The 15,725-nt window shown below is 46.0% G+C and overlaps 2 protein-coding genes across 5 annotated transcripts; one reads left to right on the top strand and one right to left on the bottom strand.

Moving 5' to 3' along the window:
- The first annotated feature begins 2,052 nt into the window (after positions 1-2,052).
- SERPINF1 (serpin family F member 1) lies at positions 2,053-9,008 on the top strand. Of its 2 annotated transcripts, none has more exons than XM_030472359.1 (8): positions 2,053-2,210; positions 4,687-4,766; positions 5,184-5,379; positions 5,460-5,615; positions 6,405-6,608; positions 7,401-7,543; positions 8,008-8,218; positions 8,596-9,008. In XM_030472359.1, the coding sequence occupies exons 2-8, from the start codon at positions 4,689-4,691 to the stop codon at positions 8,853-8,855; spliced, it is 1,248 nt and encodes a 415-aa protein (XP_030328219.1). In that variant the 5' UTR covers positions 2,053-2,210; positions 4,687-4,688; the 3' UTR covers positions 8,856-9,008. The 2 variants fall into 2 exon arrangements, with proteins under 2 accessions (XP_030328219.1, XP_030328218.1); XM_030472358.1 differs by having other exon boundaries at positions 4,681-4,766.
- Positions 9,009-9,460: 452 nt separating this feature from the next.
- On the bottom strand, positions 9,461-15,630 carry SMYD4 (SET and MYND domain containing 4). Of its 3 annotated transcripts, none has more exons than XM_030472354.1 (10): positions 15,490-15,630; positions 15,271-15,418; positions 15,072-15,161; positions 13,282-14,434; positions 12,805-12,987; positions 12,328-12,494; positions 11,515-11,647; positions 10,975-11,091; positions 10,493-10,616; positions 9,461-9,780 (listed from the first exon to the last, which is right to left on the bottom strand). In XM_030472354.1, the coding sequence occupies exons 1-10, from the start codon at positions 15,618-15,620 to the stop codon at positions 9,630-9,632; spliced, it is 2,397 nt and encodes a 798-aa protein (XP_030328214.1). In that variant the 5' UTR covers positions 15,621-15,630; the 3' UTR covers positions 9,461-9,629. The 3 variants fall into 3 exon arrangements, with proteins under 3 accessions (XP_030328214.1, XP_030328216.1, XP_030328215.1); XM_030472356.1 differs by having other exon boundaries at positions 10,991-11,091; XM_030472355.1 differs by lacking the exon at positions 15,072-15,161 and having other exon boundaries at positions 9,469-9,780.
- Positions 15,631-15,725: the final 95 nt, after the last annotated feature.

The following is a 15,725-nucleotide window of genomic DNA, read 5'->3' as shown; positions in this document are numbered from 1 at the left end:
TCTGCCCTCCAGCTCCCCCTTCTTCTATAAAGTTTTTTCCCCTCATTCTCAGTTTCCTGAACAGCTTGCTTCCTATTTCCTATTTTCTGTCTTTCTTCCATTCCTCCTCCTCCGAGCTATTCTTGTCAAACTATTAATTTCATCTTATTTGACAGTACAGCAGCCCTCCATGACTGTGCTTTGCTCCACAAATTATCAGTTACATCAACCTTAAGACTCTCTTTCACTCCAGTGACTCTCCAGAAGAGGCAATTTGTAAGATGCAAAGTAATATTAATGTCTGTGCTCAGGAATTTCCAGTTTGCATTGCTAAGCTTTCATTTTGACTGAGCTCTCCTCTGAAAAGACATGACTAGCACAGGGCGTCTGCTCTGCAGCTCATCTGCACCACTGGTTGAGAATACCAAATACATCTCAATATCTTTAATATTAGATGTATTTTTCCCTTGCTAAAGCAAATTCATATGAACATGATCAGTATTTCCATAGGTGAACATTGTTCAGGCAGCATATTGCCTGCTATCTTGAATCCAACCCAGAACAACAATAAAATGTATTGATTTAACAAAACTCATCTCGTTAAATGAGTATAATGCACCATTTCAGGGATACCCATCACCTACAGGAATAAAGCTTGCTTTGGTCTATAATAACACGCTGTACAGCTGCCACTCTGATTTAAATGGTTTAAAACCAAACCTGTATTTAAAGAGATGGGCTTTCATTTGAAGATACAGACGAGATGTAAAAACTTCTCTAGTGGTCCTTCCAGAAAGGGCAATTTAATACCACAAATAAGGTATCAAAAAGAGATGCAAACCACTAGAAGATCTCTCCACAGCCCATCCTTGGGCTGACGATGGAAGGCTAACAAGTACAAACATCTGTCTACAGATGATTGCTCGCAGAGCAAGCTGAGAAGCAGTTGAAAGCAGAGCTGTTTCTCTTGTTAGAAGGGGTCACCTTTGATGCACTGACTAATCACAAGGCAGGCTATCTGCTTTGCTTCCCCAGCTGGAAAAAACAGCAGCTAAAGCTTCTCTGAACCCATCCTTTCCTCTTTGCTGAGGGACTGTACGAGCTCAGTGCCAGTGTGTACAGTAACTCATCCCTACCTGCTAGTGGTGAGGCTGGCAGCCCTAAAAGTTGTCCCAGTGCGGGACTAGGCTGGGACACTGGCATTACTGGGTATAATTTACTTTCAGCAGTTCCAAGTAGACAAACTACCCTGGACCAGCTATTGTGTCCAGTTATTCCAGTATCCTGGCTCTCCCAGTAGCCAGTAACAAATGACTGGAGGGAAAAAAAAAGCCAAGAATAACCAGGAATAAGGAACACCAACTGTTCTCTGGTGGTGTCACCCAGCCTGACCATTGTTAGCCTTCAATGGACCTGTCACTCACTAATTTGATTTGGGTTGGGCTTTTCCCCTCCCAAAATCTATATTTCACCTTCAGCAACATCTAGTTACAATGAGTTCTACAATTTAATTCTTATGAAAAATAGACTCCCTTGATTTAAACATGCACTGATGGGTGCTCCCCTAGAGCCTTCTATTGCAAAATATAGCTAAACCCCTCTGCCCCATTCCCTTCTCCAGATCATTTATCATTCTGTAAGCTCCTACAACAGTCTGTTAATTCATCTTTTTTACCAAGGCTTTTCAGTCTTTCTTTTCAGCCCCAAACTCTAAGCCAGTTATGTTAATAGCTTCTTGTTAACCAGTAACTATCACTGGATAGAACCACTTCTGACCGTCTTCCCTTTAACTGCTTTGAACAATAACAGAATCCTGCTTCTACTTTACAAGTCTCTCCCTTAAATCATAGACATAAATCCATAAATCTACTAAACGTTGCTGCATTAACCATACCTTTGAGGCAGGAGAAATTCCCTCAAAACTATGGGGATGACAGACTTGCTCAAACAACACAGGGATCATTCGCATCTCTGTCCTGTGCTTTACCCACCAGACTGCCCTTATCACACTTAACTTGGAAGGCAGCTCTAAAAAATCAGTGCAATTCAGTGTGAGGGTGGCAGCAGTGGAAAATGGGAGCAGAGCACTTTAAGAGAGCCCCGGGAAGCTGTAACCTGAAGCCTGCCGAAGGCTGGGCTGGGGGAAGCAGCAAAAAGCAGATGTGGATGCACCAAACCCGCACTGTCCCCGACTCGCACCCGCTGGGAGCCTGCGACCGGAGTAACCCGAGGTAAGGGGCAGCTCAGCCCTAGCTTAGGGGAAGCAGAGGGGCTGAGGATGGGGAGCTCTCAGAGGACTTGGGAAACGGGGGAAAACGGTTCTTCTGCAGGTGTTAACAGGTGGGATTCCCACCCAAAGAGAGATCTCACCAAGGGTTGGGAGCCACCAGCATCCTAGGGTACCTCTTTGCCTCCGGGGCTGCGCCGTGCTTGGGAAGTGGGGTGGGTTTCTGCCCTTCTAGCATTTGTGTTGCAGCTGGGAGCATGCTTTTTCTCTGCAATGGTGACAATTTTGGTGGTGGTCCAATCCTCTCGAGCTAGTGGTTGCAAGATGCTTCAGAAGGAGTTAGTGGTGTGGGGTGGAGCGATCACAGCGAGCTCTCTGAACTCACGGGTGATGTTTCATAGCTCCCCTAAAAGTGTTTATAAATGATGTGAGACTTGTACTGCTATAGATGGAAAGCAGAAGATTTCCTTTGCACCTGCAGGCCTTCAGAAACAGACAGCTCCCAGGCACAAAGTTGCTTCTCAGCTCATTTCTCAAGGTTTTCTTCCAGTACCTTCTTGCCTGTAACATCACATGCGGCTGCTCCTTCTCTTTAAAGGCAGCCCCAGATAAGAATATCATGCCTGAAACCATCCCACCTCTGCTCCAACCCAATTCTTTTCTCTGCATTTCTGGCTGTGGGCTAAGAGACATGCAAATAGAATCCAGATGTTCAGGCCAATTCAAACGCAAAAAGACTTTGTCTTTCTAAAATGGAAATTGCTCTTTTGGCAAAGCCCGAGAAATATGAAGCTGGTGACAGTACTGGCAAAAACAATACAGATCTGCAAAACCAATCTCCGCTCACATGCTCCCAGGAGCTCAGGGGAGTTGGAAGCAGAGGTTGTGTTGAGACAATGGGTTTTGTTTGCAGAGAAAAGGTTATGCTCCATGGAAAACCTTCATCTCTAAACTAGACTGAGCGAAAGCTCTTCCGCTTGGTGCAGAAAACCCTCACTAGGATTTGTTTAACTTAGGCTCAACGCAGGGCTCCTGACATCTCTTTCAGCCTGGTGTCTCTTCATTGTAAAACTCTGCAATGATAAGAGGAATCCCAACATCATCATAGCCACTGTCACATCGCCAAACACATTGGTTTGTGCCACTATAGTAAATCCTCTTGATACGCATCTTCTGCACCAGAATAGCTCAGCTGCTGGGATAACAGCAGGATGCAAGTGCACAGGGAAAATGAGGGTATCACTTCTGTGTTACCCTGTCTAAACAGAGATGAAAATTTAATCCTCCACTGTGACACTTCTTTCTTCAAGGCAGAACTACCACCAGAAGAAAAGGGTTTTGGCAGGAAAGGGAAACAACGAAGTGCCTTTCACTGAAGCAGAACCTCTGCCTGCACCGAACTGGGGCTCTTGTAGCCACGTGGCTTTACGTTGTGTTTCTACCAGCAGGCATGTTTTCTTTACAGCTGAAGTTAATGTGAAACACATGTTCTTTCTCCTGCTTCACTGGATGCCTGGATCACAGGGGTTAGCTAAATACAACCCTCTTCCTTTAATTTCTGGGAATCTCTATAAACATTGCTTCAGACCAGCCTCGGTGGCGTCTGTTCTTGGGGGCATGACACTCATGCAGTAGCTCTGGTTTACCCGCAGTGAAACCCTGGGTTACACACTGCCCTTTGGACCAGACAGATCTGGTCTGGAAGGGCCACACACGCCAATACTGCAGTGATTAAAAGTGGATTCTATGATCCACAGAATCATTCTATGATTCCACAGAAGGAACAGCTTTGGGGAGTTTAGTACTTTTCTCCCACCTCCATTAAAGCAGTGAATAAGCCAAGCTCTGTCTTTCACTTCTTCTCTAGATCTGGCCTAGTTTAGGTATTTACTTCCAGCCCCTTTCCTTACTGTCTTTTAAGAAAGCTCTTCTACTTTTACTTTATCAAATTACAAATAAGAAGCAGAGGATGCATATAAGCTGTACAGCCTTGTGGACACAAGAAACATGACAAACTACTGCCTGAGGCAGGTAACTTGAGTAGCAGAGCAGTAACCAGTCTGTTTTGCTTTCTGCTCCATTCAACAATATGGATTTGCTACCTTTTACAAATGAAGTATTGATTTTTTTTTAAAGTCTAAACCCCAGAAGATAGATGATTTAGTGCTTTTTTGGACCTTGGCACTCAGTAACTGCCAGCATCAGTGTGGTTTGGGCCACACATATCTGCTTTTGTGCTCAGGCACACCCAGACGTGTGTGCTTGCCCAATTTTAAAGTCATTGGGGCCAGGCTGGCTGAATACTTCAAACCAAAGAAGAAAACCCAGCTAAGATCAGATGTGTGTTTCAAAATAGGAAAGGACAAGCAGCAACATGTGTCATTGCAGTTCCTGACACAACCTAGTGAATAGCAGTGGTAGAGATGTTTTTGTTTGGTTGCTTAAATTACTTCTGTTGTTTTCTTACTCTGTAGGTTCAGGCATGCAGATTCCAGTGGTTCTCCTTTTCCTGGGTCTCTTAACTGTCCCAAGCAGATCCCAGAACTCAGCTACTGAGCAGGTGAGTAGGAGACAACACACAAAGAGTGAGGGAGAGATACGTGGAGGAGGTAATTCAATTTAGAGAATCTTAGGGAAGGATTAAGCACTACCCTCCTAAGTTACTAGGGTTTTATTTAGCAACATAATGAGACTAACTCCTGCTTTATCTAGATAAAGCCTTACGTCAGAGGATGACTGTGAAGCAGAAGTAGTGGATTCCAATCTAAGTGCTGCCTTCAGCTTTACTGGGACACTTTAAAGTAACTACACTCTCTGTTCCTACACTTTAAAGTTCCTACGCTATCTATAAGATTAAGCCAGTCTTTCTGTAGCTCACAGGAGAGGATCTGTAGAGTCCTTGCCTTTGAAATACTTTTCATGACTGTACCTACTCTTGTAAACTAAGTCTAACCAGAGTGTTCCCGGTACCTGCTAGAACTCTGCCACTGCTGATGGAGCTGGTGAGGTTGAAGAAGAAGATCCATTCTATAAGAGCCCTGTAAACAAGCTGGCAGCTGCAGTCTCCAACTTTGGCTATGATCTGTACCGGCAGCAATCTAGCCGGACAGCCACTGCTAATGTCCTGCTGTCTCCATTCAGCCTGGCTACAGCACTTTCTGGTCTCTCACTTGGTGAGTTCTTACCCCTTATCCTCACCTGGTGTTGGGTTTGACAGACCTTCCCTCACACAGTTTGCCCTTCTTGTTGGCAGGGGCTGGAGAACGAACAGAAGATGTGATTTCTCGTGCTCTCTTCTATGATCTGCTCAACAAAGCTGAAGTCCACAACACTTACAAGGAGCTACTGAGCAGTGTGACTGGGCCAGAGAAGAGCATGAAAAGTGCCTCCCGTATCATCTTGGAGAAAAGTAAAAGTCCTTCTTCCCCTCTATCAAATCTTACCTAAATAACTAGCAGCAGGTAAAACACACTGAGTGACACCACACTAACAGCTTTGGCTCTGACATACTGTTAAGCCAAGACGCAGACAGTGCATGGAATGCTGTCCCTGCTCCAAAAGAAGCCTGGAAGTTTGTGTGCACATAAACAAAGACTTATGCACACAAAGACACTGGTGACACAGCAGCAAACACAAGGAAGACCTAGAACAAACTTGCTGAGAATTTTGCCTTCACTCCAGGGTTTCTGGCAGGTGTTGCTGACTTCCAGGAACCACAAATCACATTTTCTATTTGTGATAGCATTCAGCAATATTCCTTTGTTTAATTCCTTGCAGAACTATTTGAAATGTCTGCTTTTGGCATGAAGTAAACATCTGCTGAGACAGCTAAGAGCTATCTTTTGGAACCTGCTGCTTCCAAGAATCCAATAGGTTGAGTAAGCTGTACACTTAAAGCAAGCTGGAGAAAGAAGAAAGACTGATGTGCAGGAATAGCTGTGTCCAAGCCTTCTGTTCTTATCTCCTCTCTTTACTTTTCAGAAGAGAGTTATGCCATATTCCAGCATGGGTGGCTATAGGATTTGGATGAGTTTCCTCAATGTGCCTTCAGTCATTCTTCTTCAAAGCAGGTTTCTGTATACACACAGCCTCAGATGCTCTATGAGAGAACTGCTGCTGGGCTTTGGGTTGCAATCTGCTGCCTTGAGATTGTTTTGATAAGGGAGCCAGCTGCAATATCAATGTTTTTGTTCCCCAGGGCTGAGGGTGAAGCCTGGATTTCACGGCCAACTGGAGAAGTCCTATAGGATGCGTCTGAAGGTGCTAAGTGGCAATACCCAGTTAGACCTCCAAGAAGTCAACAACTGGGTACGGCAGCAGACAAAGGGCAGGATTATGCGGTTTATGAAGGACATGCCCACAGATGTCAGCATTCTCCTTGCTGGGGCTGCTTACTTCAAGGGTAAGAATGTTGTGTACTTGGTTACGGAAAGGGTCTATTAAGCTTGTGTCAGAAGAGACAAGGAGGAATGCTCTCACTCTGAACAGAGCAAACAGACTCTGTCAAAGAGACAGAGTGTAAGAAGAAAGTGTTTGAGAACATTTAGGAAAGAAGAGAAAATGCATGCTACCTGAAAAGAGGGAGTCCTCAAGGGAGGAATCAGTACTCTTGGGAAGCTGAATCTTGACCTGTTTACAGTAAGAGATCAGAGAAGAAAGCTTAAGCACATAAAACTCCACAGCAAGAGACAGAATATTACCATTTAGGGAAGGCACAGCTTAAAGAGTGTGCTGAGCCTTTTTACCACTGTAAAGAGGGAAATAATAAAGGCTGTTCTAGAACATGCTGTAAGGCAGTGTCCTGGAGAATTACTGCTTAGAGACAAGGAGCAAAATAAAGGGTGGGGAGAGAAGCACTTCATATGCATTGACACAACTGTTACCCTTTAAAATAGTTTTGTAATTACATAAGTAGAAATCAACTACTCAATAGCTACTCCACCCATACACTGGCTAGATTTTTTCATTTCCCATTTAGTCAATTCTCAGATGAAAAGGAGGAGCCAAAGAGTGGCAGTAAATCAGTAGCTCTAATCAGTCTATTTCCATCCCTATCATCATTCACTTATGCCTCCACTCTTAAAGCACAAATACTGTATATATAAAGCACAAGATTACTCAGCCACAGACACAGACCTGGTTTCCTGTGCTATTATTCCAGAAATTCCTCCGTTTTTTCTTTTTAAAAAAACAGGGACCTGGAAAACCAAGTTTGACACCAAGAAGACTGTCCTGAAGGACTTCCATCTGGATGAGGACAGAACTGTGAAGGTGTCCATGATGTCAGACCCCAAAGCCATACTGCGATATGGTTTTGACTCAGAACTCAACTGCAAGGTCAGAGAGCAAATATTGCACAAGATCTCCTAAACCTACTGAGGAACAGGCTCAGCTACACTTACCTGTTAACCCACTCCAGAAGACAGCCTTGCTCCTCCCATCAGCCTACTTTTGCAATCCCTATTTTGAAAGGCAGTCTGTTGATTCCTTAGAATATCTTACTTATACATTGGCTCTGTGACAAGCAGGCCAGAACTTAAATAACACACAGGTCCTACTACCCTGTATTGCTTGACTGAAGGTTGGGCAAGAAAGGCAGGGCACACTGAGCCAAACTTTTCCATCTCTGCCTCTTTCAACCAATCTTTCGCTGTAGTATGAGCTCAGAGGTGTTCCAGATGAGAATCCCCCAAAGCAATACTGCAGTTCATTACAGGATTCAACAGGGAAGAGACAGCACTTGATAAGTGAAACTGTTTTTTATTAATATGACCCCTTCTCATTTTTAAATGGCATTCCAGATTGCCCAGCTCCCACTGACAGAGGGAATCAGTGCCATGTTCTTCCTGCCTACAAAGGTGACCCAGAATATGACTCTGATTGAGGAAAGCCTTACTTCTGAGTTTGTCCACGATGTGGACAAGGAGCTGAAGACAGTCCATGCTGTGCTGAGCTTGCCCAAACTCAAGCTGAACTATGAAGAGGCACTTGGCAGCATGCTGAAGGAGACAAGTATGTACATCACACACCCTCTACAAACTGCCAGGGCTCAAAGCAGTGGGCAAGTTGCTTCCTGCTCTCAGAAGAATATGAAGCTGGTGGGTTATTCGTTAGGTCCTGCTGTCTGTGTGTAGAGATTTCACCAGCAACTAAATCACTTTGGTCCAGGACTCTTCAACTTTTCATCACATCTTTCCACCAAGCTCATACAATGCTTCTGACATTGAGAGGGAGAAGCTCAGTAGAAACAGATGTAAGCTTCTTCCTGTTATCCCCAATAAACTCTACCAGAGCAGCTACATGCCCTCCTGGATCACAGCATCAGCAGTACTGCTCCCCCATCTGCAATCTATGCTTTCAGTTAATGGAATTTTCTTTCTCTTCTCCAGGGCTCCAATCACTTTTCACATCACCTGATTTTACCAAGATTTCTGCCAAACCTATTAGCCTATCTCATGTGCAACACAAGGCAGTTCTGGAGCTTATTGAAGATGGGGAAGGATCCACACCAAATCCTGGGGTGAATGCTGCTCGTCTGACCTTCCCCATAGAATATCACGTGGACAGACCCTTCCTTCTTGTACTGAGAGATGATACCACTGGAACCCTCCTCTTCATCGGCAAGATCCTGGATCCCAGGAGTGTTTAGATCCCTTCACAATAATCTGCAATGGTAGGGCCCAAATGGAAAGGGTGGCATTGGGAGGGATACTGGCTCCCTGCTCTGCTGCACAAAGACACAACTTGCAAATCTTATGCCTTCATGCTGCAATAAAAGAGCTTTTGCTATTAATTTCAGTAAGCCCCAGTATTCTCCCTTGAAAGATTGCCTGTGTCATATGCCTTCACACTCCCTTTTTCCCTAGATGAGCCACAATTCAGTTCTATGTGCTACACCATCTGGTGTATACTGCATTTTCCCATCTTCCAACCTGATGCCAGTTGTTTATACTGAATCCCTCAGCCCTTCAAGTTCTGCAGTGCCCCCTCCTATAGCCTGTAAGTTTGCATTTCCCAGCCTACTGCCTCACCCATTCCAACCATTTACATTTCATGCTGGCAAGAAGAAAAGTGCTTCACAGCATTAGAAATAAAAGGCAGTGTGCCCTGGATGTCTGCATGTTCATAACCACACATGGGAGATTCCCATCTCTAGAAACACAGGCATACACAAGCACCTCAAATGTTTGCTTCAAACCCACAGGCAGAAATTATACAACAGCATCTATTCCCACCATACCACACACAGACCCCTTATGTTACAACTGGTCATTTTATTTACAACAGGCTCACTAAAGAGCATTTCAGACTTCATTCAAGTTGTTGTTACACATGATTTTCTAGCTTGTACTACACGACTACCTTACCACATGAAACTTAGCTTTGATGAAAGATCACATTGCAGCTTCCTTTGACAGGGAAATTAAGTCCTCTGAAGGATGCTTCTGGGAAGCTCTAAGAGGCAAGTCTTCATTTCTTGTAGTTCCTGGATCTGAGTACTCTGAGGACCACAGTGCACCGACAAAATCTCCTCTGCTCTTTGAATCGTGCTCAGAGCTTCAGAAACTGCAAATCTGAAATAGGGAGAGAGTAAAAACAGAGTATAAATATACTTAATTCTGCTCTTTGACTTACAAAACCTTTAACCCCTCTAAAAAACCTAAACCTGTTTGTGGGTAGATCCTACCCTCCTCTGCCTTTCAGCACCAGGCAATTACTGTGCACTTTGGCTGCAAAGGGAACATGGTAAGGGGAAAGGTAAGGAGATAGAGAAAAACTTAAAACATTATCTTGGACTATAGGTACTCACTTACTTCCTCACTGCAGCTCCCACTAAAATCAATTCAGTTAAAGAGAGGTGGTGTGAGAAGACTTTCAGAGGCAGTCAGGGGATTTGCTTGCCCAAATAGGGCCAAAATAGAGCAAGAGGATTTTATTTCCTCCTTTGAAAGGATGTCAGCAACATTATACAACTGAGATATACACACCAAGGGGGGATAGTTGTCAAAATAATAGGGCAGGGAATAAATGGAGCCAGTGAGAGGAAAAGAATAGACAGGCACAAAGCAGAGAAATGGGTCCAAAGAGAGTCATGAGGTATAAGTGATCCCCAGTGGGGTTAATGAACTTGCACTTGAGTAATGGCCAACTTCTGTGCCTGTGCCAGACTGGCTGGGGTCCTGTGAGACATCCTGATGGTGCCAAGGACCACTTGCCATGATGCTGTGTCAGACACACAGGAGTGAGGCAGGGAAGGGATGGGACAGAGAATGAAAGCTAATTTACCCATTGAAGAGAATTTGTGCCAGCTTGAAGAGTTCATGACCTATTTCTACACTTGATGGTCCATGATGCATTTCCACAATCTCAATACTCCTCTGCAGATGTCTGGCTGCTTCCTGCCACTTCCCTGATGGGAAAAACATAACAAAACAAGAAAGGAGTCATGAATAAATACTCTCTAGAGCTATTGCCACCCAAAGAATCTGACAGCATTATGCAAAATGCAATGAACTATGTCCACAGCATTCTTTGGGAGGCTGCTGACCTCAGAAGCAGGACAGGGAATCTAGAAGAACATGAGATGACATTATTGTTCACTGGCTGTTGGGGATGCAGTTTTGGCCAAAGGAGTCTTTCCAAAAGCTCTGCTGTCAAAACCAGAGAAATACAGTAGGAAACAAGTGAAAGGGCTGGTCAGAGAAAAGGCAAGTCTTGTTAAATTCAAAGGTCACAAAACCAAAGCTAATGAGAAGACAATGCCATACCAAGAGTAGCATAGACCTGTGCCAGATGATCCTCCATCTCTCCCATCAGCAAATGCTCTGGAGACAAGAAGTTTCCAGCATTCATCTGACACCTCTGGAGCATTTTAATAGCTTGATCTATAATAAAACAGGGTATAAAATTAATCTTACTGGCCAGTCTCTAGCTTTCCATGATCCATGAGCTAAAATCAATCCAGTCTCATCTTTGCATCTTACACAGCTAGATTTGGATTCAACATTGACTTCTTCTACAACCCTGCTTATTATAAAACAGTGTTGGCCTGATTCACCCCAGGAAAGCAAGGCTTGGGAATGTGTAACTCCAATGTTACCCTGAGTTCCTTGGGTTACTATGGAACAGCGTGTGACTTAGATTAACACCCGGATCAGGGGTATAAAAAACCTAAAGCTCAAGTCCCCAGGGACACCAGAGTGCGTGCCAGGAGACCCCAACTGCATAAGCAACAGTGCCATCTCATGGCTACAACTACGCCTCCCGATGTATATTCACTAGCTGCTGACCTTAAAGCTGAGTCTTACCAGCCTTCCTGTCTCTTAGCAGCTCTAATGCATTCTTGATTTGTTGCTGAAGATCCTGTAAACGGCGTGACAGGCTCTCTCTGCTGACTGAGATTGCACAAGCTTCATTTGAACAGCAAAGCATGTCCTCTCCCTGTGGAAATCAACCCTGTGATCATTCCTGCTCACGTTCAACTCAAAGCTTAACCATCTCTGTTATCTCTGCACTGTGTTATAGAGATGCTAAATTGTTTCTCAGCTGCATTCATTAAACGAAGTGACTTGCTTTTAAATTGCTATTGGGTTATTTGATTTGATGATAAACTTCCAGGAATAGCTATTACTATGTGAGTTATAGATTAGGCCAAAGCAGGGTTATGTGGTACACAATTCATGTTCACACAATACACATACTGCCTTGACTTCTCCTCATCTAACCCACATTAGATGCTGTTTTCACTCACACCCTGTGAGCTACAGAGAGTGTGACTCTATATACTGCCCCTGTGTGCACACCTTCTCTTCTAGACTCCAGGCTTCCATTTTCTTTCCTAAATACCCCGCTTCCCCTAATCCATGATCCTGATATTCTCAAGTTCCTTCATCAAGTTCAAAGAGCTTTTAACTTGCTGTTAAAGGCATTATTTTCCCTATAATGCTGACATACAAGAACATTACAGGAAAGCTGCTAAGCACAGTGAGATACTGTCTTGACTCTACAGGGGTTTTTGCTTTCTGAGCAGAGATCACAGACTGAGCTCTTTAACTCTTGACTTTCCCAAAGACCCAAACACATCCCTGTAAGTTGTACAATCACAACTATGGAAGAACTACCTGCATTGGAGCCTGGCAGGTAGGACAGCAGAATGAGTTTCTCATGGCCACCACACTGTTGACATCAGACTCTAACTCTTCAAGGCATGCCTGGCAGTGACACTCAAAGAAATACTGTCTGAGAAGCTGTTGTCTCTCAGCAACCCTCATTCTACATCGGTGAGGCCCTGCAAAGGGATGGCAAGGGTAGAAATCTTAAAACAGGTAAGTTCTTAACATCAGACTAAATATATCTTTGTTATATTTGAGACTAGACATAGCATCTTTTGGAGAGGATATAACTGGAGACCAAAAAACAGCAGGCTCAGGAGATATAATCTTACATTGACATCTTTGATCAAGGCTTACACCCTAAACAAAGACTCTAGCAACATTATAGTGGGATTTATGATATTAATAATAGTAATAATCAGTTAGCATACCAGTAGAGATGAGAGGATGTTTGTGCCTTGAGACAAACAGAGAGTTAATACTTACCATAGCAATGGAAAACCTCTTGGCCACTTGGAATTGGCTGTGATGCCCTGACGGTGGCAGCTGTGCCACTGAATGACACGCTGATATTGGGCCAGCAGGAATGGTTCAGGAGGCTGAGGACAGGAAAGAAGGCTGTCGCCAGGCGCACAGGCTTCTTATTTACAACAGCACCATCTCCGGACCCTGAAGACAGAGGAAAAACAAGTAGGTTGAGAAGGAAAGCTCAATAACCCACGCAACTTCTGCACCGAGCACTGTGACCAACTGCAGAGAGTGGTAGAAAGGTTTCTACTATATTGCTGCAATAAATAATAGCTAAATACTCTCTACATGTGCACCAAAGAACAGGCCAGCATGGGATAGGCCATTACATTTTAGCAAGTCATTCCCATCTGCAACTGACTGTTCAACCTCTTCACCTCATACAAGCTGGATGAGGAAGGATAAGAGAGAAGGGCTTAAAAGCTTTTATCTTACCTGACTCCTGCATCACAGTGATGGCTTGTGCATTACATTGCAGCTGCAACACATGCCTCAGCATCGCTTCTGCCACAGTCTTCAGCTCTGGAGACAATTCACCTGATGTTTTTGCACATGTCTTAGGTTTGGACAACTTCTCAGCTGATTCCTGATTCAGAACAGCAGCCTCTAGGCCAGCTTCTTGCAGCTGTTTGCATATGGCTACTACACTCAGCATGCAAAGGAACTTATGGTCAGGGCTGTGCTTCTCAGCATGTGGCAAAAGGTTGAACACAGCCTGGTAAGAACTCTGGTACTGACCATTGTCATTACAACCAGGGATACCTCTGGTACCAGCTCGTGTATCTGCAGCCTCACCAAGATGTTTGCATCTTGCCTCAGGGTTATGAAGGTCCTTGTCACCATCGTGGGACCATTCCACCAGCCTGCTAACCTCTGCAAATCCTGCCAGTAGAACAGTCCTCAAGGCAACGTGGCAAAAGACCCCTAATGTGAGGAGCAGTGGTCCCAGGGAGCACTCTGTCCTGTGGTACTGCTCCCAGGCCATGTCTGCACAGTTCTGGCTGCAATACTTCGCATAACTGCACCCACTGCAAGGCACTGAGGCCAAGAGCTGCCTCAGACAACGGTGGCAATAAAGATCTGCATTAGTGACTTGAGTATCCCACGCTGTTTCACTGCTGTCCTGCAGAAGAAGGCTCTCCCCTGGGCAGAGCACGCTTACAAAGGCCTCCTCTTTCAACAGACTCTGTCCTGGCAGGATGTCCTGGGAAGCCACCAAGTGACGTCCTCTCTCTGTATCAAACTTCAAGCTCAAAGATGAAGATGCACCTGAAATACTGTCATTCTCTTCCCAGATCTCTGACTCTCTTTGAATGTCTCCACGTGCTTCTCGTGCAGGCTGTGGGCAGCTCTCTTTCTCATGTATTTTAACCTTCAGTTGACTTAACTGTTTTAGCAGTGTCTGGTGTGCAGGACTAGTCATGATCCCATCCATTGCAATTCTATTCTCCACCACGCTGAGGGCATCTGCTGCCTCCTGTAGCCTCCCCAGGCACAGCAGACATTCAGCTTTCCGCAGCAAGACCTTGGGCAGCAGCCTGTCTGGATAGCCATGACTTTCTGCCCTGGCAATGTCTTCTAAACAAACCTAGAAACAAAGCCAAGGCCGTCTAAATGTACTTGGAAACCAGATGAGACTCGTACTCTTTCATTGCATCTAAGATGCAGAATGCTTTAATAGAACCATGGAATGGTTTCGGTGAAGGGACCTTAAAGCTCATCCAGTTCCAACCCCTTGCCACGGGCAGGGACACCTTCCACTAGAGCAGGTTGCTCCAAGCCCCTGTGTCCAACCTGGCCTTGAACACTGCCAGGGATGGGGCAGCCATAACTTGATGATCAATTTCCACGCACACAGCCAATCTCTTGGCCAAACAAATCCTCTTGACACAGAACAAGAAGCAAAGCAGGAATCCTTCAGAAAGTAATGATGGATGCTTTAAGCACAGCTTCAGAAGCACATCTGATCTATCTTAACAATCAAATACCCGTTTCTGCAGGGCTTTTAGAAGCACCTACCTGAACCCTGTGTGCAAACACTGTGGTAACACCTCAGAGGGTGCTCGGCCTCACGCCCCAGCACCACCTCTTGCCTCACAGGAGGCCTGAAGCCGCTCTCTGGGTGCGCAGCCTTGCTTGGGGACCACTGTGGGACCTCAAGGACACCCAGGAGCTCGGTGATGGGGACAGGCCCACGTTGGACCCGCTTCCCCACCACAACTTACCTCAAAGCGCCCGAGGTGGAAGAGGGCGGCGGAGCGGTTGGCGAAGCAGATGGACACCTCGGGGCTGCCGGGGAGCTCATGGGCTGCCGCCTGTGGAGACCGGGGAGCTGCTGCCTCAGCGGGAAGGGCCCTCGACGGGGACCCCCTCATGGGCGCATCCTTCGGCGGAGGCCCCGGGGGCTGCCTCCTCCTCACCTACCTGCGAGTAGAGCCTCAGGGCGGCACCGTAATGGCGGCGGCCGAACAACTGGTTTCCCTCCTCCCTGTAGAAGCGCGCTGCCGCCGGCTCCTTGCCCGCCCGCGCCCGGCGGCACAACCGCTGCAGAGCCGCCGCCTCCACTTCAGGCCTGCGGGACACGAGGGTCAAGCTCCGCGCTCCGCCCCGCTCCGCCCCAGCCCACCCGGCCCCGCGGCTCACCGGAGCAGGCCGCAGCCCAGGCGCACCGCGTCGTGCAGCGACGCCGCCGCTAACCGCTCCCGTAGCGCCGGGTCCAGCGCGGCCCAGCGCCGGGAGGCGCATAGCTGCCATTCCTCTACGGGCAGCGCCATTGATACCGCGATGGCGGCACCCACTGCACCTGCACAACGCTTCCGCCGTACAACGTTAACCAACCAATAGGAGAGCTTGTATTGCCCTCGTCTGGGTCACGTAGG

The sequence above is a fragment of the Strigops habroptila genome (genome assembly GCF_004027225.2).
Source record: "Strigops habroptila isolate Jane chromosome 13 unlocalized genomic scaffold, bStrHab1.2.pri S16, whole genome shotgun sequence".
NCBI classification, from domain to species: domain Eukaryota; kingdom Metazoa; phylum Chordata; class Aves; order Psittaciformes; family Psittacidae; genus Strigops; species Strigops habroptila.
This window is presented reverse-complemented; position numbering and strand designations above follow the sequence as displayed.

What these genes read in the sequence shown, in the direction of transcription:
- SERPINF1 (XM_030472359.1), top strand. Translation starts at nt 4,689, where the DNA reads ATGCAGATTCCAGTGGTTCTCCTTTTCCTGGGTCTCTTAACTGTCCCA. An exon ending in ACTTTCTGGTCTCTCACTTG is followed by an intron (nt 5,380 to 5,459) that starts GTGAGTTCTTAC and finishes TCTTGTTGGCAG; the next exon opens with GGGCTGGAGAACGAACAGAA. An exon ending in TGGGGCTGCTTACTTCAAGG is followed by an intron (nt 6,609 to 7,400) that starts GTAAGAATGTTG and finishes TTAAAAAAACAG; the next exon opens with GGACCTGGAAAACCAAGTTT.
- SMYD4 (XM_030472354.1), bottom strand. Translation starts at nt 15,620, where the DNA reads ATGGCGCTGCCCGTAGAGGAATGGCAGCTATGCGCCTCCCGGCGCTGG. An exon ending in GCTAAGAGACAGGAAGGCTG is followed by an intron (nt 11,092 to 11,514) that starts GTAAGACTCAGC and finishes GTTTTATTATAG; the next exon opens with ATCAAGCTATTAAAATGCTC. An exon ending in ACAGGTCTATGCTACTCTTG is followed by an intron (nt 10,617 to 10,974) that starts GTATGGCATTGT and finishes TTTTCCCATCAG; the next exon opens with GGAAGTGGCAGGAAGCAGCC.